The sequence below is a fragment of the Kogia breviceps genome, chromosome 18 (genome assembly GCF_026419965.1).
Source record: "Kogia breviceps isolate mKogBre1 chromosome 18, mKogBre1 haplotype 1, whole genome shotgun sequence".
NCBI lineage: Eukaryota > Metazoa > Chordata > Mammalia > Artiodactyla > Physeteridae > Kogia > Kogia breviceps.
In genome coordinates this window covers 914,670-933,120 of record NC_081327.1, presented here as the reverse complement: position 1 = coordinate 933,120, position 18,451 = coordinate 914,670, and the positions used below count along the sequence as shown (strand labels likewise).

The following is an 18,451-nucleotide window of genomic DNA, read 5'->3' as shown; positions in this document are numbered from 1 at the left end:
ACAATTTTAATCTGCATTGTTCCTATATTCTTAAGTCTAGGCTTTCAATAATACAGTTAAGTCCTGGTTTGTAGTGTTTTCCAATATCCCTGATATAAATACTCCCACCATGGCCAATTTCAGACTGCCAACATGATGTCACTGAACTTGGGGTTGGGAAAAGTTGCCAGAGGTCCATCATTCTAACTCTGCCATACTGTTCCAGTAGCTACAATAACCTGTAGGACACAGATGATAATAAAACATAATAAAATTATTAGGAAGTGACAGGTTTTGAATATTTGTTTCATGAAGGTATAATTGACTGAACATATAAACTGCATGTATTTAAGGTGTACATTTTGATGTTTTGATACATGCTTACACCCTGAAACCAAAATTTTCATTGGAAATAAAAGACAATCTATTGATATAATAATGGCACTTATTCAGTTAAATTATTCAGTTCACTACTTCAATTATGCAAGAAACAAAAGTAGAGCAGGCAAGATATTTCAAGTACAGGCAGTTCTTGAGGAAAAAAAACCCCAAACTTTGAAAATGTTTTTCTCACATAGGATCAGAAGGAATGCATATTAGGGAATTCCCTGGTGGTCCAGTAGTTAGGGCTCCACACTTCCGCTTTAGGGGGTGTGGGTTCTATCCCTGTTCTGGGAACTAAGATCCTGAATGCTACTCAGTATGGCCAAAAAAAAAAAGCGTCTTAAATTAAAAGTTGAGATGCAGTTTTCCAGCATTTTATTTTGGAGTCAAAGCCATACTGTTTTCAGTATGCATCCTCTAGTATTTTGTGTCTTTGTTCTTGTTGACAGAAAAGCCATAAGTAATCAACATAATTCATAATAATTGGGGGTTCTGTAAAGTGATTGGGGAATTTCAGTGCATTTTAGAACAGAGGGAGCACAGTTATAATTTAAAGTGTTATTAGCTCTAGACATTCTCAATATTATCACCCATATTTAACAGAGGAGCAGATTTTAGGCCCTAATTTCTAAAGTTATCCAGTGCATATAAACTAGGATTTATTGAAAACTGTTTCTCTCTGTCTATCTTTTTGTCTTTGTCATACCAATTGTCCATATTTGGTGCATACTGTAATGACAAATATAATTAGCACTAATGTTTTGGGAAGAAAATAGTTGCCTATTGTCCACAGTTCTGGGGCAGGATCTTGAAGGGCATAGCTCATGAGCTACAATCGTGCAGCTGTATACAGGCATCTGGCAGGGGCTAAAAGAACACTATGGGAATGAATCAAACAGCCAGGAGGTCATATCGAGAGAGTGAGAACAGATGCTACTGTATGTAAGCAAATCCAAATGTTACTGAAAGGATCCTCAACCATAATTGATTTGTTTCATACATATACAGGTGGGGAGGACAGTGTGTGTGTTAAATTTATCCTCGTGTATTTACACGAACTTTTCCAAGTAAATTTAAACACGAAATAAAAAAGGGAATTAGTAGACAAAAATAACACATTAAATGAGAAAATAAAATGACCAGAAATCATGTTGAAGACATATCAAAAGAATATCTTTGACATACAGATCAGGTTCATTAACTTAAAGTGAGAAGTAACCAATTTTGTTTAGATCTGAAACACCACCATAGATATTAAGTGTCGTAGGAGGAATGGCATCTCATGGTGGATTACAGCTACATTGATCCCATCCATTGAGGCCCCTATACCTCACATAATTAAAGTGAAATGTGCCATTCAATCTTCACAGGCCAATACTTTTCTCTTACATGTATTCTAGCCAGTGCCTATTTTAACAGCCTCTCCTTCCCCTCATAGGAACTCAGTACTATACACCTTTACTTAGTTGCCCATGGGATACCACAACGGTTCAGCCATCACATTCAACCTCAACTGACAAGAACTTAATTGGATCCAGCTGTCCCCGCACACCCAAGTATGGCGCTACATTGATGACATCCCCTCGTGAGGGGATTTGCTAGACACTTGTGCAAGGCATACATTCATCGTTGTGCTTACAGAGAGCAGATGGGCTACTGCCCCACACGTTTCAGCCTCGTGCCACCCCAATGGATTTCTTAGCTTCATCCAGTGTGCCTAAGGGCTACTCTATTGCTTATGTAGTTAAAGGGCAACTTTCCCTGGCCTTCCCTTTAAAATACCAACTCTAGGGACTTTGCTGGAAGTCCAGTGTTTTTTTTTTGGGGGGGGGGGCGGTACACGGGCCTCTCACTGTTGTGGCCTCTCCCGTTGAGGAGCACAGGCTCCGGACGCGCAGGCTCAGCGGCCATGGCTTACGGGCCCAGCCGCTCCGTGGCACGTGGGATCTTCCCAGACCAGGGCACAAACCTGTGTTCCCTGCATTGGCAGGCGGACTCTCAACCACTGCGCCACCAGGGAAGCCCATTCCAGTAGTTTTTTAATTAAAAAAAAAAAAAAAAAAAACTAACTCCAGCCATTCAGGATGGTCACTATAAGGTCCTGACCAAAATTCCTGTTGGCAATATATTAATTCTTGGTTGCTCATGTCAAATGCTGTTTTCAAGGTTTTAGCCCCCAAGGTCTACTGATTTTATTTAGCTAAATACTTCTCACTTCTACAGGCATATCCTCCTCCATATCAGACTTCCCTCTCTTTGTATGACTTGTAGTATCTGCATTTGGGGGCCACATATAACCTTTTGGCCTCCTGCCAAAAATAAATTCTGTATCTTGATTGTGGTTGTGCCTACATGATTCTACACGATAAAACTGCATAGAACTACACACATGCCACACACATAAAAACGGTGAACTGTGAAAAAGATACAAGGATTTAACCAATGTCAAATTCCTTGCTTTTTTTTTTTAATTCCTTGTTTTGATATTAAGGTTACATAAGTTGCTACCACAGAGGAAACTAAGTGAAAGATACTCTGTACTATATCTGCAACTTCCTGTGAATATACAGTTATTTCGGAATAAGACATTGAAAAAAACGAAACAGCAGATCTTGTGTCTTGTCTTGCTAAATCCCCACAACTTCCCAGAGCAGTAAGAATACAATCCAAATTTCTCATCATAGACTCCAAAATACATGCAGCAGCCCTTGCCCCGCTCACCTCACTACCTACCAGTCTCCCGCTCCAGCCCTGCAGTTTTTCACTCTCTCTACCAACAAACCAAGCTCTCACTAACCTTGGGGTGTTGATACATGCTTTTCTCCTTGCAGGGAATTTTTATGCACTTTCGCACCTGGATGGGGTCTTCATTGCAATGTGTAGCTGTACAGTTCAATGTCCCATTTTCCCACGTTTACAGATGTGAATCCTGAGTTACTGAGGAGAATAGACATGACCAAGGTCAGCCAGTTGGTAAATGGCACAGCTCAGATGAATTAGAAAAACAGTCTGTCTCTAGAGTCCAAGCACTTAGCTACTAGCCCACACTGCCTTGCTTCACATGTGAATTGAGAAAAGAAGATACAAGGCCAAGCAATCCAGTTCCAAACTTCATCTTTTTTATTATGAAGACAATAATATGTTCTCTTTAAAAAAATAACAAAATATATATGGAAATGCAAAAGGCTTATAATAGTCAAAGCATTTTCTATTTTCTTAAATAGAACATATTTAGACTTTAAAGACCTGATTTCAAAACTTACTATGAAGCTATAGTAATGAGACTGTGTGGTATTGGTGAAAGGATAGACAATGGAGCAATGGAAGAGTCCAGAAATAGAGCCACATGCATATCTAATTTATTTTCAACAAAGTTGCCAAATTAGAAATGAAAGGATATTTTCAACAAATTATTCTGAAAAACTGTGATATCCTCTGCATAAAAGTAAAGAACCTCAACCCTTCCCTCAAAATATTCACAAGTGAACTCAAAATGGACCATAAGCTTTAATATAAGAGATAGAAATATATACCATCTTAAATATAACAGGAAGAATGCTCTTTGTTCTTGCTTTAGGCCAAGATTTCTTACATAGGAAAAAAACCACAAACCATAAAAGAAAAATTAAATAAAATTAAAATTTCTTACAGTTCAAAAAATACTGATAAGGAAATGGAAAAAAAAATCTATGGCCTAAGAAAAAATATTTATAAAACCTATATCTGACAAAAGACAGATATACAGAACATGTAATAAGGTAAACAACACTACTAAAAAAAAAGGCAAAACATCTGAACACATATTTCACTAAATATGAATATGAATCATAAGTAAGCACATGAAAATATTCAGTATTATTAAGGTAATATGAATGAAAACCACAGTGAGGTCCCACTGCACACTCATTTTAATGGTAACATTAAAAGACTGACAATATCTATGTGTTGAAGATGTGAAGGAAAGTGGAACTCTCATACAATGCTGGTTGGAATGCAAAATAGTATAAAATTTGGAAACACTGGCAGTTAATGACGTTAATCATCCACTTATTCCTAAGTATAACTACAAGAGTAATGGAAACCTGTGTCCACAGAAATACTTGTACATATTGGCAAGTTTCCAGGAACTTTATTCTTCAAAGCCAACAACTAGATAACAAAAACAAGCATTCATCCACAGATGAATGGTTAAGAAGTTGTTACATTTATAAATGGAATACTCCCCGTCAATATTAAGGAATAAACTACTGATACAGGGGGGAAAAAACCCATCAATTTCAAAGCGTTATAGTAAGTATGGATGTGTGCATCATCTATATCAACAACAGCCTTAGAGAGACCAAAAGCCTTTCTACTGAGATTGGACGTTAACATCCAACAGGAAAACGAAAGACTGGGATCTGGCCCTCAGCTGCCCAGTTCTGATAGGCCACCGCAGGTGACATAATGAAAGATTGGCTCCTCACCTTGAGACGGGCTGGGACCTGGGACCTGAGACCCTTTACTGCAGTACTTGCACCTGGACAAACGTCTTCTAGAACAGCAGAATACAAAGAAACTCTAAGGGACTAAAAATATGCATGAGAAGTTGGGGCAAATTATAAACAATAAGTTATGAAAAGGCAAAAACCCAACTGCCACCTTTGAAGTAAGTGACTGCCAGGAGCAAAAGCAGTGTACTATGCATGATACCTGCACAGAACACCACCAAGGGGGCAGGCAGACCCACTAATCCGCTCCTGCTCTCCCCCCATTTAAGAGACCAGCTCGCCTCTTCGTGAGGAGAGAGCAAGTGCATCTATTACTTGTTTTTGCTCCCTCCTGCTGCAGCACAAGTCCCAATAAAGCCTTGCCTAAATTTCTCATCTGTCTTCTTATCAATTTCTTTTTATTTTAAAAATTATTTATTTATTTATTTGGTTGCCTCGGGTCTTATTGCAGCATGTGAACTCTTAGTTGCAGCATGCATGTGGGATCTAGTTCCCTGACAAGGGATCGAACCCGGGCCCCCTGCATTGGGAGCTCAGAGTCTTAAACGCTGGACCATTAGGGAAGTCCCTGGCCTCTTAACCAATTTCTATTGATTAAAGAAATCCAAGAGAGATTTCCCTGATGGCGCAGTGGCTAAGAATCCGCCTGCCAATGCAGGGGACATTGGTTCCAACCCTGGTCCGAGAAGATCCCACATGCGGTGGAGCAACTAAGCCCGTCACAACTACTGAGCCTGTGCTCTAGAGCCCGCGAGCCACAACTACTGAAGGCTACGCTCCTAGAGCCCATGCTCCACAGCAAGAGAAGCCACCACAATAAGCCTGCACACCGCAACTAAAAGTCCACATGCAGCAATGAATACCCAATGCATCCAAAAAAAAAAAAAAAAAAAGGCAAAAATCCCATAACCCAAGTCGGTAACTGTCTGAGCTATACCAAATGGCTCAAGATTAAGGGCCACTGGGAGATGGGAGAGGCCCTGCCGCACCCCCTCAAGTTAAATGAGCTGCACCATTTCCTGATTAGGAATCTTGCCTTTTTTTTTTTTGGATTTTTGTGTGTGTGTGATTTTAGTTCCCCGACCAGGGATCGAACCCAAGTGAGAGCGCAGAATCCTAACCACTGGACCTCCAGGGAATTCCCAGGACCCTTGCCTTTTTGCATTCTGGCCTCTTTACCACTCCTGCCAGCCTCTATACATATGCCCTCAGGTAACATCCTCATGGTGCCCCCGACAGCGGTCACCTGTGCCTCTGTCTTCTCGTCCCCTGACTCACCCACATAGGTCGTCCTGCCTCTTCCCTAAACTTTGGCCACTTCCAACCATGCCCTTCAGAGTCCAGCAACTCAAGGATCTCGTGTCTGGGAATAAAGACACAGACGTAGAGAATAGACTTGAGGACATGGGGAGGGGGAAGGGTAAGCTGGGATGAAGTGAGAGAGTAGCACTGACATATATACACTACCAAATGTAAAATAGACAGCTAGTGGGAAGCAGCTGCATAGCACAGGGAGATCAGCTCGGTGCTTTGTGACACCTAGAGGGGTGGGATAGGTAGGGTGGGAGGGAGATGCAAGAGGGAGGGGATATGGGGATATTTGTATACATGTAGCTGATTTCACTTTGTTATGTAGCAGAAACTAACACAACATTGTAAAGAAATTATACTCCAATAGAGATGTTTTTTAAAAAGTAAAAGATAATTTAGGAGAAAAAAAAAAAGATCTCATGTCAGCACGTGACTTAGACCGCTGAACCCCACCCTCCCCCCCACCGCCCCATGTCTCCTGCCTGGGCATCACATATTTTCCCCCTCTTTTGGAGACTACTTGGATCCAGATCTTGGTGTTTCTAGTTCCATTTTCTTTATGTATCCCACAACTAGTATTTAATAATAATAGGTGTTAGCCACTGTTTCAGAGGCATAAAGCAGAGAAAATCCCTTCCCACAGGTGCGTCACAACTTTTGTTCTTTTACGCTTTCTATTTCATTCTTCTACCCTTGGCCATTTAGATGTCATCTTCAATCTGATCATCGGACTCACTGATTCATTCTTTAAATATCCCCATCCTCCTATGTATTCTACTCCGTCCTTTATCAATGTTTTCCACAACCAACATTTTCCCAATTTTTTTGAAGCATATCTTCTTGCTCCTGTGGCTTTTTTCTTTCCTCATGTCCTGGATTATTTTATCCTCTTATTTTAATTTCTTTGTACTTCCAATTCTTTATACTATATAACATATGTTGCTTACTATGATTTTTGTGAGGTTGAGATTCTTCTTCTGTACCTACTTACTTTTCCCTGGATGTATGAGTTGCTCTGGGTGTGTATGGAGGAATGGCCAAGGTCAGGTCAGATGCCCTGGCAGATAGATGCAAGAGTATGAAATGAGGAGATGGGCCAGGGAAGGGAGCCCAGTTTTCACCACACTAGGTGACCAGGCTCATCTATTTTCATCTTAACTTAGCCAGGGTGGAGGCGTCTCCTGAGCTGTCATCCCAAAAGTCTGCAGGATGAGAGCGGATGGCCTGACAGCCCAGGGGCAGCTGATCTGCCTGACCTCGCCTCAGACCCTCTTGCCAGATATCACGGTCTGTTCCAGCACCACAGTCTGAAGCAGGTACAGCTGGTAATGACTGAACTGAGGCCATGTAGGTGGTAACTGAAACTGCTTTTCTCTGTGTGTGTGTGTGTGTGTGTGTGTGTGTGTGTGTGTGTGAATTGGCAAAGGGTTTCAGGACTGTGGGGAAGGGCACAAAACATGGAACACTTCCCTAATTTGTGTGTCAACCTTGTGCAGGGGCCATGCTAATCTTCTCTGTATTGTTCCGATTTTATTACATGTGTTGCCAAAGCGAGTATGAAACCGCTTTTCTTTTTCTTTTTTTAAAATAAATTTATTTATTTATTTTTGATGTGTTGGATCTTCGTTACTGCACGCAGGCTTTCTTTAGTTGCATCGAGCGGGGGCTGCTCTTCGTTGCAATGAGCAGTCTTCTCATGGCCGTGGCTTCTCTTGTTGCGAAGCATGGGCTCTAAGCATGCGGGCTTCAGTAGTTGTGGTGCGTGAGCGCAGTAGTTGTGGCTCATGGGCTCTAGAGCGCGGGCTCGGTAGTTGTGGCGCACAGGCTTAGTTGCTCCACGGCATGTGGGATCTTCCTGGACCAGGGCTCGAACCCGTGTCCCCTGCATTGGCAGGCGAATTCTTAACCACTGCACCACTAAGGAAGTCCCTGATAATTTGGCTTTATTGAATTGTGTGAAACTGTGATGCCACGGGGAGAGGCGATGTTTGTTTTACCAGAGGAAGTCTGAGTCCTGCTCTGAGTAACTCGAAGCCACTGGGGAGCTTCCACAGAGGAGAAACGTGTCCAGATTCGGTTATACCAGGGTCCCTATGATGGCTGCTTTGGGAATAGAAAGACTTGTGTGGTAATTCCCTGGCAGTCCAGTGGTTAGGACTCTGTGCTTTCACTGCCGTGGCCCCGGCTTCAATCCCTGGTCAGGAACTAAGATCCTGAAAGCTTTGTGGCTCAGCCAAAAGAAAAGAAAAGAAAGGAAGGAAGACTACTGGGAGGAGGGGAAGCCAGTTAGGAACTGACCTCATTAATCCAAGGGAAGGATGATGGGGCCTGGACAGTGCGGGGTAAAACGTGGTTTGATTATGGATATAACTTGAAAGCAGATAATGTTAGGACTGCTGCAAAAGTCCCCTCTCTCCAAAAAACATTCCATCTGCTTCCCTATCTCTTCTCTCACCTTCCAGGTGGTCACTCACTCCACAAGAGGTCAGGAAACAGGGAGGGAGGTAGACGCAAGAGGGAAGAGATATGGGAACATATGTATATGTATAACTGATTCACTTTGTTGTAAAGCAGAAACTAACACACCGTTGTAAAACGATTATACTCCAATAAAGATGTTTTTAAAAAGTCAGGAAACAGAAGTGCTGAGTTTTCCTAAAATCTCTTCCTCCTGCTTTCCCCCTAGTGAGTGTAAGACCCCACCCCTCCCACCACATTTTCAATCCAGGAGCCTCTCCCCATTTTAACCCCTTCCTCTTCCTCAGTCCCCATAAGTCCATCAAACATCATGTGCTTTCTTTACATAAAATAAGCACTGCTCTTTCCCTTCCCATTAAATGATCTTGGTTTCAGCCCCTACAAGTTCTTTATTGGATTAGGAACCCCTCCTTTGGGGTCCTGGGGCACCCTCTGACTCACCAGCCCCGATGCACAGGAGGAGAGAATTCCCCCACACACACACCCGCATTGTGCCACATGGCTTGAGGGATCTTAGTTCCCTGGGTCCTCAGCAGTGAAAGTGCAGAGTCCTAACCACTGGACCACCAGGAAATTCCCAGAAGGAGAGAATCTTAGCCTTGTTTTCTGCTTCACTTGCAATCCACAAGTCTTGGAAAATTGGAAAGTGTTAACTTTGTATAAGACTCACATAGGACAAAATTTGACGTGAGATTAAACATTATATCCCCACTTAAGTGCGAATGTTGTTATATTTCACTGCAGAAATATATGTGTTTGATTGTGGCCTATTGCCTCAGGCCCAGGGCTGTTATATAATACCATACTGGAAAGCTGGAGCTGCAGCTGATGAAGATTCCAACAGATTCCATCAACAGTCACACTTTATCCAATCATGTCTTTAAATGCATTATTGTCCCTGATCCTATAAAAGAGAGGAGCCTTGGGAAGGCACATCAGATGAACCCAGTTCAGAAAGTGAGTCACACAGCGAGTCCTCAGCCTTCAGCTCAAGATTACCCAGTCTGAAGTTCAGTCTTCTGGAGGAGGTGAGTTTCCCATTTTGTGTGTGTATGCGAGTGTGCGTGCGTGTATATTTATGCATAGCTGTGGGGAGAAAATTCCTAGGTACAAAGATATGGATGTCTCTCAGCCATGGGGGATGGTCGATTGTGACAGCTGCTCTGGCTGTGCAAAATCTGGCCTGACTGAAGTAGACTTCTTCTAGGAAAGTCTGTTAGTCTGGCATTGCTTTTTGTTAATTTTATGTTCTAGTAATTCATTTTTATTGCATCTTGTGGCAGTGGAGGTCCACGGCCGATTGAGATGATGGTGGGGCTGAAAATGAAAGGGTGTGTGTCAGTTACCAGTGAAAGCTCCACATGCTTCATATATATCAATTATTTTAGCTTCCATGGCAATTCTGAGCTGGGTGTCACTAGAGATCAGAACCCCCATGACAAGGATGGAGGCCTGATGGGTAACGTGTCTGGGGTCACATAGCTTGTAAATGCCAGGCTCCAGGTTGAGAACATTGGCAGTCTTGGGGGGGGTTTTGCTGTGTTTTGGTTTTTATTGAGATATGATTGACATATAACATTGTATTAATTTCAGATGTACTGCATATAATACAATATTTGCATGTATTGGGAAATGATCACAGTAAGTCTAGTTAACATTTGTCAGCATTCATCATTACATTCCTTGTGATGAAAATTCTAAATATGGCAATTTTGAATTCCAAGGTCCTAGCCCTAATAGTGCTCCGTGGCCTTGTTTGTGTGAAATTGAGTGCATGTCTGCAAATGTGACCATGTGGTCTGTGTGTGCCTGGGGTAGTCCAGAAAGAGAACCCATGGGACTTCCCTGGCCATCCAGTGGTTAAGACTCCACACTTCCAATGCAGGGGGCACAGATTCGATCCCGTGTTGGGGAGCTAAACTCCCACATGCCATGTGGTGTGGCCAAAAAAAAAAAAAAGAGAGAGAGAGAACTCGTGGGGAGTCCCAGATGAAGGAGGAGGTATGGATTATACAGAAAAAAGAAAAACAATAGAGACCAGTATACCCAGATGTAGATAACCAGCCACAGCACCTAAGGTGGGGGGGGGAGGGTGAGGATAGGCCCAGGCAAAGCCTGGTGGAACCACGAAGGACTTAGTGCTTTTCCCTGAGAGTAAGAGGGAGCCATGGAGGGAATTAAGTGGAGCAGTGGAGCATGACCTGAGCAGATTAACATTTTTAAAAGGTTGACTAAATAGGTGTGATAAGTGGATTAGCGGAAGGCAAGGATGTGTTCAACTTTCTCCTATAGGGTTTTGCCTAGAATCATTGCCTCATTCATTGATGAGATCAGGGTGGCTAGTTTGATCAGATCAGCAGGTGAGGTTGACACAAAACATGACATCAGTTAACAGAAATTAATTAGGTATTTGGGAGCCCACATATCCCAACAAACACCCACATTTTCTGATTTTGTGGCACGATGTTTGCTTTAAAAAAACCCAACAAATCCAGGGACTTTCCTGGCAGTCCAGTGGTTAAGACTCCAGCTTCCAATGCAGGGGGCGTGGGTTCCATCCCTGGTCGGGGAACTAAGATCCCACATGCTGCGTGGCGCAGCCAAAAGAAAAAAAAATCTGGGAATTCCCTGGTGGTCCAGACTCCGTGCTTTCACTTCCAAGGGTGCGGGTTCGATTCCTGGTTGGGGGAACTAGGATCCTTCAAGCTGCATGGTGCGGACAAAAATAATAATAATACAAGTCTTTGAAACGTTGACTATATATAAAACACACAAACACAAAAAAAATAGAGCAATGATATAGAAAGAGGATTAAATCTTTTATCTGTTTGACATCCCAAGGGGTATGCCTGTGGTTGCCCAGATCATTGATTTGCAGTCACAAATCAATATTGAATAATACAAACTCAGTTTCTCCTCTGAATCCTACACTCCAGTAGAAAAGGATAGGCAATACAAACAGCTCAATAGGGGCTTCCCTGGTGGTGCAGTGGTTAAGAATCCTCCTGCCAATGCAGGGAACATGGGTTAGAACCCTGGTCCGGGAAGATCCTACATGCCGTGGAGCGACTAAGCCCGTGCACCACAACTACTGAGCCTGTGCTCTAGAGCCCGCGAGCCACAACTACTGAAGCCCGCGTGCCCAGAGCCCGTGCTCCGCAACAAGAGAAGCCACCGCAATGAGAAACCTGCGCACCGCAACGAAGAGTAGCCCCCGCTCACCGCAAGTAGAGAAAGCCCATGCGCAGCAACAAAGACACAACGCAGCCAAAAATAAATAAATAAATTTATTTTTAAAAAGAAACAGATCCATATAAAATTATAACTTTGATAAGATCAGTGAAGCAAGACAAATGTTTTTCATAAGGAAGGGTAATTGGAAAAAAGAAAGGTGAAAGTAAAAGGAAAATTTCCTGAGGAATGTATCATTGGGCTGACACGGGGTGTAGCTGAGGTGGTTTTGCAGATGTTTGTGTCTGATGTAGGAGTTTCTAACACAAGATGAAATCATGTATATGAATTCCAGCCTGTCCTATTTCATTCACTTTCTTGTCAATTGTTTGTAATATTTTGTTTTCTTATAATGACTGAAAGAATATCTTTGTACTAGATCGCCTTCGTTCAGTTAAATCATTTCCAATTACAACTTAAGATGCTATTTACTGTTTAAAATTGAACTTTTAAAATTGAAATGTAATGCACATACAGAAAAAAGGAAAAGTGAAAGTATATAGCTTGGTGGATTTTTACAGAGAAAACACTCGTGTGTAACTACCTCCAAGATCAAGAGGTAGACTATCACCAGCTAAAATTGGAAGTACAGCATCACAGGAATTCTCTCTTTAGTCCCAGGCACACTGGGATGGGGTCGTCCTATGGAGCCCTCCCTATGTACCTATCAAAGGATCTACTATTGTTTCCAAAATGTTAACCAACATCCTAAATAATATTGATAGTATTTATATGCTTTTCAATGAACAGAAACGAGAAGAAACAAAATGTATTGTTTGGTGCCTGGATTATTTCATTTGACATTCTGTTTTGTGGTTATTCTATGTTGTTGCATGAAGAATTTCTTCTTATTGCTATCAAATATGCCTCTACATCAATTAATTGTAATCTGTCCCATTGAATGTTGGACATTTAGATTATTTACAGCATGGGAATATTATGAATTATGTTGATAGAAACATTATTGTATATGCCTTTGATGCACATGAGTATATTCTTCCATTGAGTACATGCAGAGGAGTAAAATTGATGAGTCACAGGGAATGCATAAATACAGATTTAGCACATACTAGTCAAAGCATTTCCAACGTGAGTGCTCACCAGCAGTGACTGAGAGTGCCAGGTGCTCCAGTCCATGCCAATGCTAACTCTATTTTATTTTAGTGATACTGGTGAGTATTTTGTAGCACGTTGTTGTAGTTTTATTTTGCATTTCTGGGATGACTGATGAGGTTGCACTTTTCTCCATTTGTTTATTCACCAAATGTCTAGTAGAATTCATCCATGAACTCAACTGAACCTGAATTTTGTTTGTTTCTTTTCAATTATACCAGTGTTGTAATTTATTACATATTTCTTCTATTTCTAGCTTGCAGTTCTTAAACATCCACCAGTTGTTGAAAGAGATCTCCCAAGAAACAAGTCAGCAGAGATTGAATCCCTGAAGTTGCGGCTCTCTGAGAATTCTTGTTAAGAATGGCTTTAGACCTCAGAATTTCCTTTCAAGATGAACCATCCAGGAAGGATGCTGGGTCAGATAATCTAGAGCTTAAACCCAGCCAAAGATCTGCCATCCAGGAGGGAGAGGGGATCTCTGAGTTCCGGAGCACTCAGCTCAGCTTATTTCAAAACAGCAATAACTCATGCGCAAGGCAGGAGCTGCAAAGACTCTATAAATTATTTCACTCATGGCTGCAGCCAGAAAAACACAGCAAGGATGAAATAATTTCTCGTTTGGTCCTGGAACAGTTTATGATCAATGGCCGCTACGGTGACAGGTCCACTTTACAAGAGAAATGGAATGCAAGCGGCAGAAACCTGGAGAAATTCATGGAAGATCTGACCGATGATGGCATGAAGCCACCTGGCTTAGTAAGTAGAGGGTTCTGACCCCCAGGGTGAGGGGCAAGGGGGTGTAAGGAATAAGTAGTCTGTTGGAGTTGCCTGAAAATAGAGAAAGAAGTTATTATAGATAGTAATCAGGCTTTGTTCACAGGTCCACGTCCACATGCAGGGACAGGAAGCCCTCTTTTGTGAGAATATGCCCTTAAGAGAAGTCATTGTTCACTTCACAAAACAGTTGTCGACAGGAACTCCAGCAGGAGAGAACATGGGGACACCTTTCTGGACTCTTCAAGATACTTCCCTGGAAACAAGACAAAGTGAGTGGGGAAAGGCCAGGTACCAGAGGGATGATCTGTGTGGACTCTTTCTTGGGCATAACTTCACTGAGTCACTTTTTCCCCCGCTACAGAAAGTGAAGGTAAAGAAAATGGCGGCAACATTTCTTTGAAAACTTGTCAAGTAAATGACCGTATTACTAGTCCACGCAACCAAATACCTTTCCTACTCATTATCCAAGAAGAGAACAGTCTGAGGCCTGAAGAAGGAGGTGTTTGTTTGGAGAATACACTCAGCTCCGGAAGAGCAGGTCCAGGCCACTCCAGGTCCCAGGAAGGGTCCCTGAAAGGACCCTCCTATCAAGATGTCCTTGTGGAGGTGGAACCAGAGTTTCTCTTCAAGCCAGACCAGGTCACCTTTGAGCCTGTTTCTACCCACCAGAGCACTGAGGGGAACTCTGCTCATGGGGAACACCAAGAAAGATTCCAAGGAGCCCCAAAAGTGTACAAATGTGAGACATGTCCCAAGATCTTCAGGTATTCCTCTCGGTTAAAAGTTCACCAGAAAAGACACAATAATGAGAGGACATATATTTGTGCCGAGTGTGGCAAAGGCTTCTTCCAGGCATCAGACCTACATGTGCATCAGAGGATTCATGTAGGAGAGAAGCCTTTCATGTGCAGCACGTGTGAAATGGCCTTCAGCCACAAAACCAACCTTCGGGCTCACGAGAGAATCCACACGGGAGAGAAGCCCTATGTATGTTCCCTTTGCCAGAGACGCTTCCGCCAGTCCTCCACCTACCACCGCCACCTTAGGTTACACCAGAAAATTGCCCTCAAAAGTGTTCCCTCCACACTAAAATCTTCCTTGGCTATGGCCCCAATGTGATGTATATAAATTATGCATGTGCGTATGTTTATTTCCATAGTACTGCTCTATAGAATATACTTTATAAAAATAATTTTAAAAACGAAAAAAAGTGGCAATTCCCTGGCGGTTCAGTGGTTAAGACGCCGTGCTTCCACTGCAGGGGGCACAAGTTCCATCCCTGGTCGGTGAACTAAGATCCCACATGCCTTGCAGCACGGCCAAAAATAATAATAATTAAATAAGATTAAAAATTTAAAAAAGAAAATAAATTTTAAAAGAAAATTTTTAAAAAAGAATGTAATTTCCGGATTGTATTTTCCATTTATTGTTTCACCCCCGCCCCCCCAAAAAAAAGTAAGTTTATGAAGAGCAGGGAATTTCTCAGTTTTGTTCACTAAAGTATCTCAGGTGTGTAGAAAAGCATCTGGCACATTTCAAATAACCAATAAATATCTGTTGAATAAATGAATGGATGTGTTATGTTGGTGTTTATTCTTTAAAATTTTGGCGTGTGTCCCACATGAGAATGAAATGGAGCAGGACCCTATGGTCCTTGCCCCACCATGTCCTCAGCCTGCTTTTTGTTTTTTTTAAACATCTTTATTGGAGTATAACTGTATTACAGTGGTGTGTTAGTTTCTGCTCTACAACACATTGAATCAGTTATACATATACATATACATATGTTCCCATATCTCTTCCCTCTTGCGTCTCCCTCCCTCCCACCCTCCCTATCCCACCCTTCTAGGCGGTCACAAAGCACAGAGCTGATCTCCCTGTGCTATGCGGCTGCTTCCCACTAGCTATCTATTTTACATTTGGTAGTGTGTATATGTCCCTGCCACTCTCTCACTTTGTCACAGCTTACCCTTCCCCCTCTCCATATCCTCAAGTCCATGCTCTAGTAGGTCTGTGTTTTATTCCCATCCTACCCCTAGTCTCTTCATGACATTTTTTTTTCTTAGATTCCATATATATGTGTTAGCATACCTCAGCCTGCTTTTGTCTGTGGAAAAACTTTAGCAAAAGAATAAGTTTAATCAGAGAAGTGAGAAAATGCAGAAACAAAGGAAAACAGTCAAAGGAGACCAAATAATAATTGTTTAGTCATTAAGCAAAAATCAAGGATCTTTAGTTCCTCCTTAAGGACTGTAGATAATATCCTGAGCCATATCCTGTGAGCTGTCTTGTAGATACTGAAACCCCCACCAGGTGGAAGAAGTTAGCATGATGACCAGGCTGTAGCCATGACATAGCTGCCACAATTCCAAGAATTGGCCTCAAAGAAATGGCGAAAGAACGGACCCTGAACCTGAAGACTAACTGTGCTTAAAACAATCAAGATGACGCTGATCAGAGCACAGATGACCAATTTCAAGATGACTGTTAGAGCTGACTGTGCTGTTTCTGCATGTGGTCCCCTCCCTCCGTCTATAAAAGCTCTTGCCCACTGATTGTCGTGGGGGTGGGGGTGGGGGGGTGGAGTCAGCCTTAGGACAGGCGTCTACCCTCCCCATCCCCCGGTTTCCGGCATCCAAAATAAAGCACTTTCCTTTCCACCAACCTGGCCTCTTTATTGGCTTTTGAGTGGCGAGCAGCCGGACCCCACTTTCGGTTACAATGAGACAATGAGTTCCAAGCTCAGTGGTCCAACGAGACTTTCCCTGCTTGCTGACCTGTCCTCTGTCCACACCCTTTATCTCTAGTGCAGCCACAGGCACCTAAAAAGGTGGGGAGCAGAGATGGAAACTTGGAAAGAGGCCTTAACTGAAGAAAGGGACCCTTTGTATTTAAATAATATATAATCATTTAATTTACTGGCAATTTAATAGCTAAACTGGACCTAAAGAAGAATGGTGACTGAAAGTTGCAGAATGCAATTTTATTAACAAATACCAGAAAAGTCCAATGTTTTCCATGCATTTCTTCCAGTAGATGGAGTGTGTGGGGGTAGGGAAGGCTTATTTGCAAAACCAGTTTGAAAGAGCAGTTTGGAGAAAACGGATTCTGTGTACAGTCGAGGCAAAAGCTCACATGCTAGGTACTGCGAACACATTTGTGATCTGGCTTCCAATAGGAAATTGGTGTTCAGTCTCATTGAGAAACTAGAAGGTGCCCTGTAGAAATGGCCTGAATCCTGGAACAGGGTCATTCTGCGGGGTAAATTGTGACACTTCTCTGATTCCCTTGTTATCGGGCTGGGATAATTCTCCACTATGTGGAGAAGCCCATTCATCCACCCTCTTTCCTGGGCTGTCTCCAGGTATTTTACTATGGTGAATAATCTTGCAAATCTTGGTATGAAAGAAGGCTTTGCTTTGGAAAGACCTCTGGGAGATGGGTTGTGAAATAACAGCAAATATATATATATATAGGACTCTGCCCGGTTCCCCAGCACAGCACCCCCAAAACCCTTGTATTTTCCTAAGAGATAAGGGCACTAGGAGCTTTTCGTTTGTTTTTGTTTTTGGCTGCGATGCGGGGCTTGTCGGATCGTAGTTTCCTGACCAAGGCTTGAACCCGCACCCACAGCAGTGAGAGTGGAGCCTTAACCACTGGACCTCCAGGGAATTCTCCTGGGAGCATCTTTTGTTCTAAAATTTGATCTTGGACTCTGGCTCTCTGGCTTCTGACACAGAGCACCTAAATCCCCCCCCCCCCCTTTTTTTTTTTTTTCGGTACGCGGGCCTCTCACTGCTGTGGTCTCTCCTTGTTGAGGAGCACAGGCTCCGGACGCGCAGGCTCAGCGGCCATGGCTCACAGGCCCAGCCGCTCCGCGGCGTGTGGGATCTTCCTGGACCGGGGCACTATGGCGAGCTGCGTCTGACCAGCAGAATAACAGTCGCCACACGCTAGATTCTTCTCGTATCGCACTTTATTGGAGTACAGCTTGGTTAAGGAAAGATGGAAGGAAGACGCCGCAGCCTTAACGGCAGCTGCCTATATAAGATTCGGGATACTGCGCAAGTCTCTGATTGGTTCATATCGAAGGCATAATTACACGTCGCCTTCGGACTGGTTACTGCTCTAAAACCTTGTTAGCATATCTCAACGCATGCGCACTGGCTACAGGATGGATGACTCAGCTTTTTCTACCCTGCTTTGCGGCAACGCTTTGCCGCGCCCCACATCTCCCCCTTATTTATTTACTATAGCACAGTGAAGTTTTGCCGGTACGCATGTTCACACCATGATGTGCTCACGGTTCAACGGCAGTTTTTCACTGGCACATCTACGACACCCTCCTGCGTGCAATGCCAACATCGGGCGGCAGGGTGCAAGGGCTGTCGAGACCTAAAACCAGAGCTCCCTATGGAGGTGCAATGGCAGCAAGGCCTCTCCGTGCAAGGGCAGTCATCTGGGATTATTCAGGGCAGAGAGCCAGGCTGCAGGGGAATCACCTTCACCGATAGCCAAAAGCGCCTGAGTGAGCAGAACCTTATCTCGACGCGCTCGGATACGAATTCGACAGACCAACCAGAGACATAGCACAATCCCAAACAGGCAGCAGGCTGCAAACGTAGCTACTCCCACCCATTCTTTGAAAAAGGAGAAAGCAGAGGAGAGCCAAGAGGTAAAGTCCC

The 18,451-nt window shown here is 43.1% G+C and overlaps 1 protein-coding gene and 1 non-coding gene across 2 annotated transcripts; one reads left to right on the top strand and one right to left on the bottom strand.

The window, feature by feature from the left end:
- Positions 1–7,615: 7,615 nt before the first annotated feature.
- Positions 7,616–7,727, bottom strand: LOC131745682 (U6 spliceosomal RNA). The gene has a single exon (XR_009332415.1). It is a non-coding gene; the product is annotated as a U6 spliceosomal RNA (small nuclear RNA).
- Positions 7,728–9,404: 1,677 nt separating this feature from the next.
- ZSCAN4 (zinc finger and SCAN domain containing 4) lies at positions 9,405–15,328 on the top strand. Its single transcript, XM_059044735.2, has 4 exons — positions 9,405–9,670; positions 13,243–13,745; positions 13,870–14,035; positions 14,128–15,328. Exons 2-4 carry the CDS (start codon positions 13,350–13,352, stop codon positions 14,883–14,885), a joined length of 1,320 nt encoding a protein of 439 aa, XP_058900718.1. The 5' UTR covers positions 9,405–9,670; positions 13,243–13,349; the 3' UTR covers positions 14,886–15,328.
- Positions 15,329–18,451: the final 3,123 nt, after the last annotated feature.

Excerpts from the sequence above, each read along its gene's own strand:
- ZSCAN4 (XM_059044735.2), top strand. The coding sequence starts at position 13,350 with ATGGCTTTAGACCTCAGAATTTCCTTTCAAGATGAACCATCCAGGAAG. Across the intron at positions 13,746-13,869 it reads GCATGAAGCCACCTGGCTTA|GTCCACGTCCACATGCAGGG; the intron begins GTAAGTAGAGGG and ends CTTTGTTCACAG. Across the intron at positions 14,036-14,127 it reads TTCCCTGGAAACAAGACAAA|AAAGTGAAGGTAAAGAAAAT; the intron begins GTGAGTGGGGAA and ends CCCCCGCTACAG.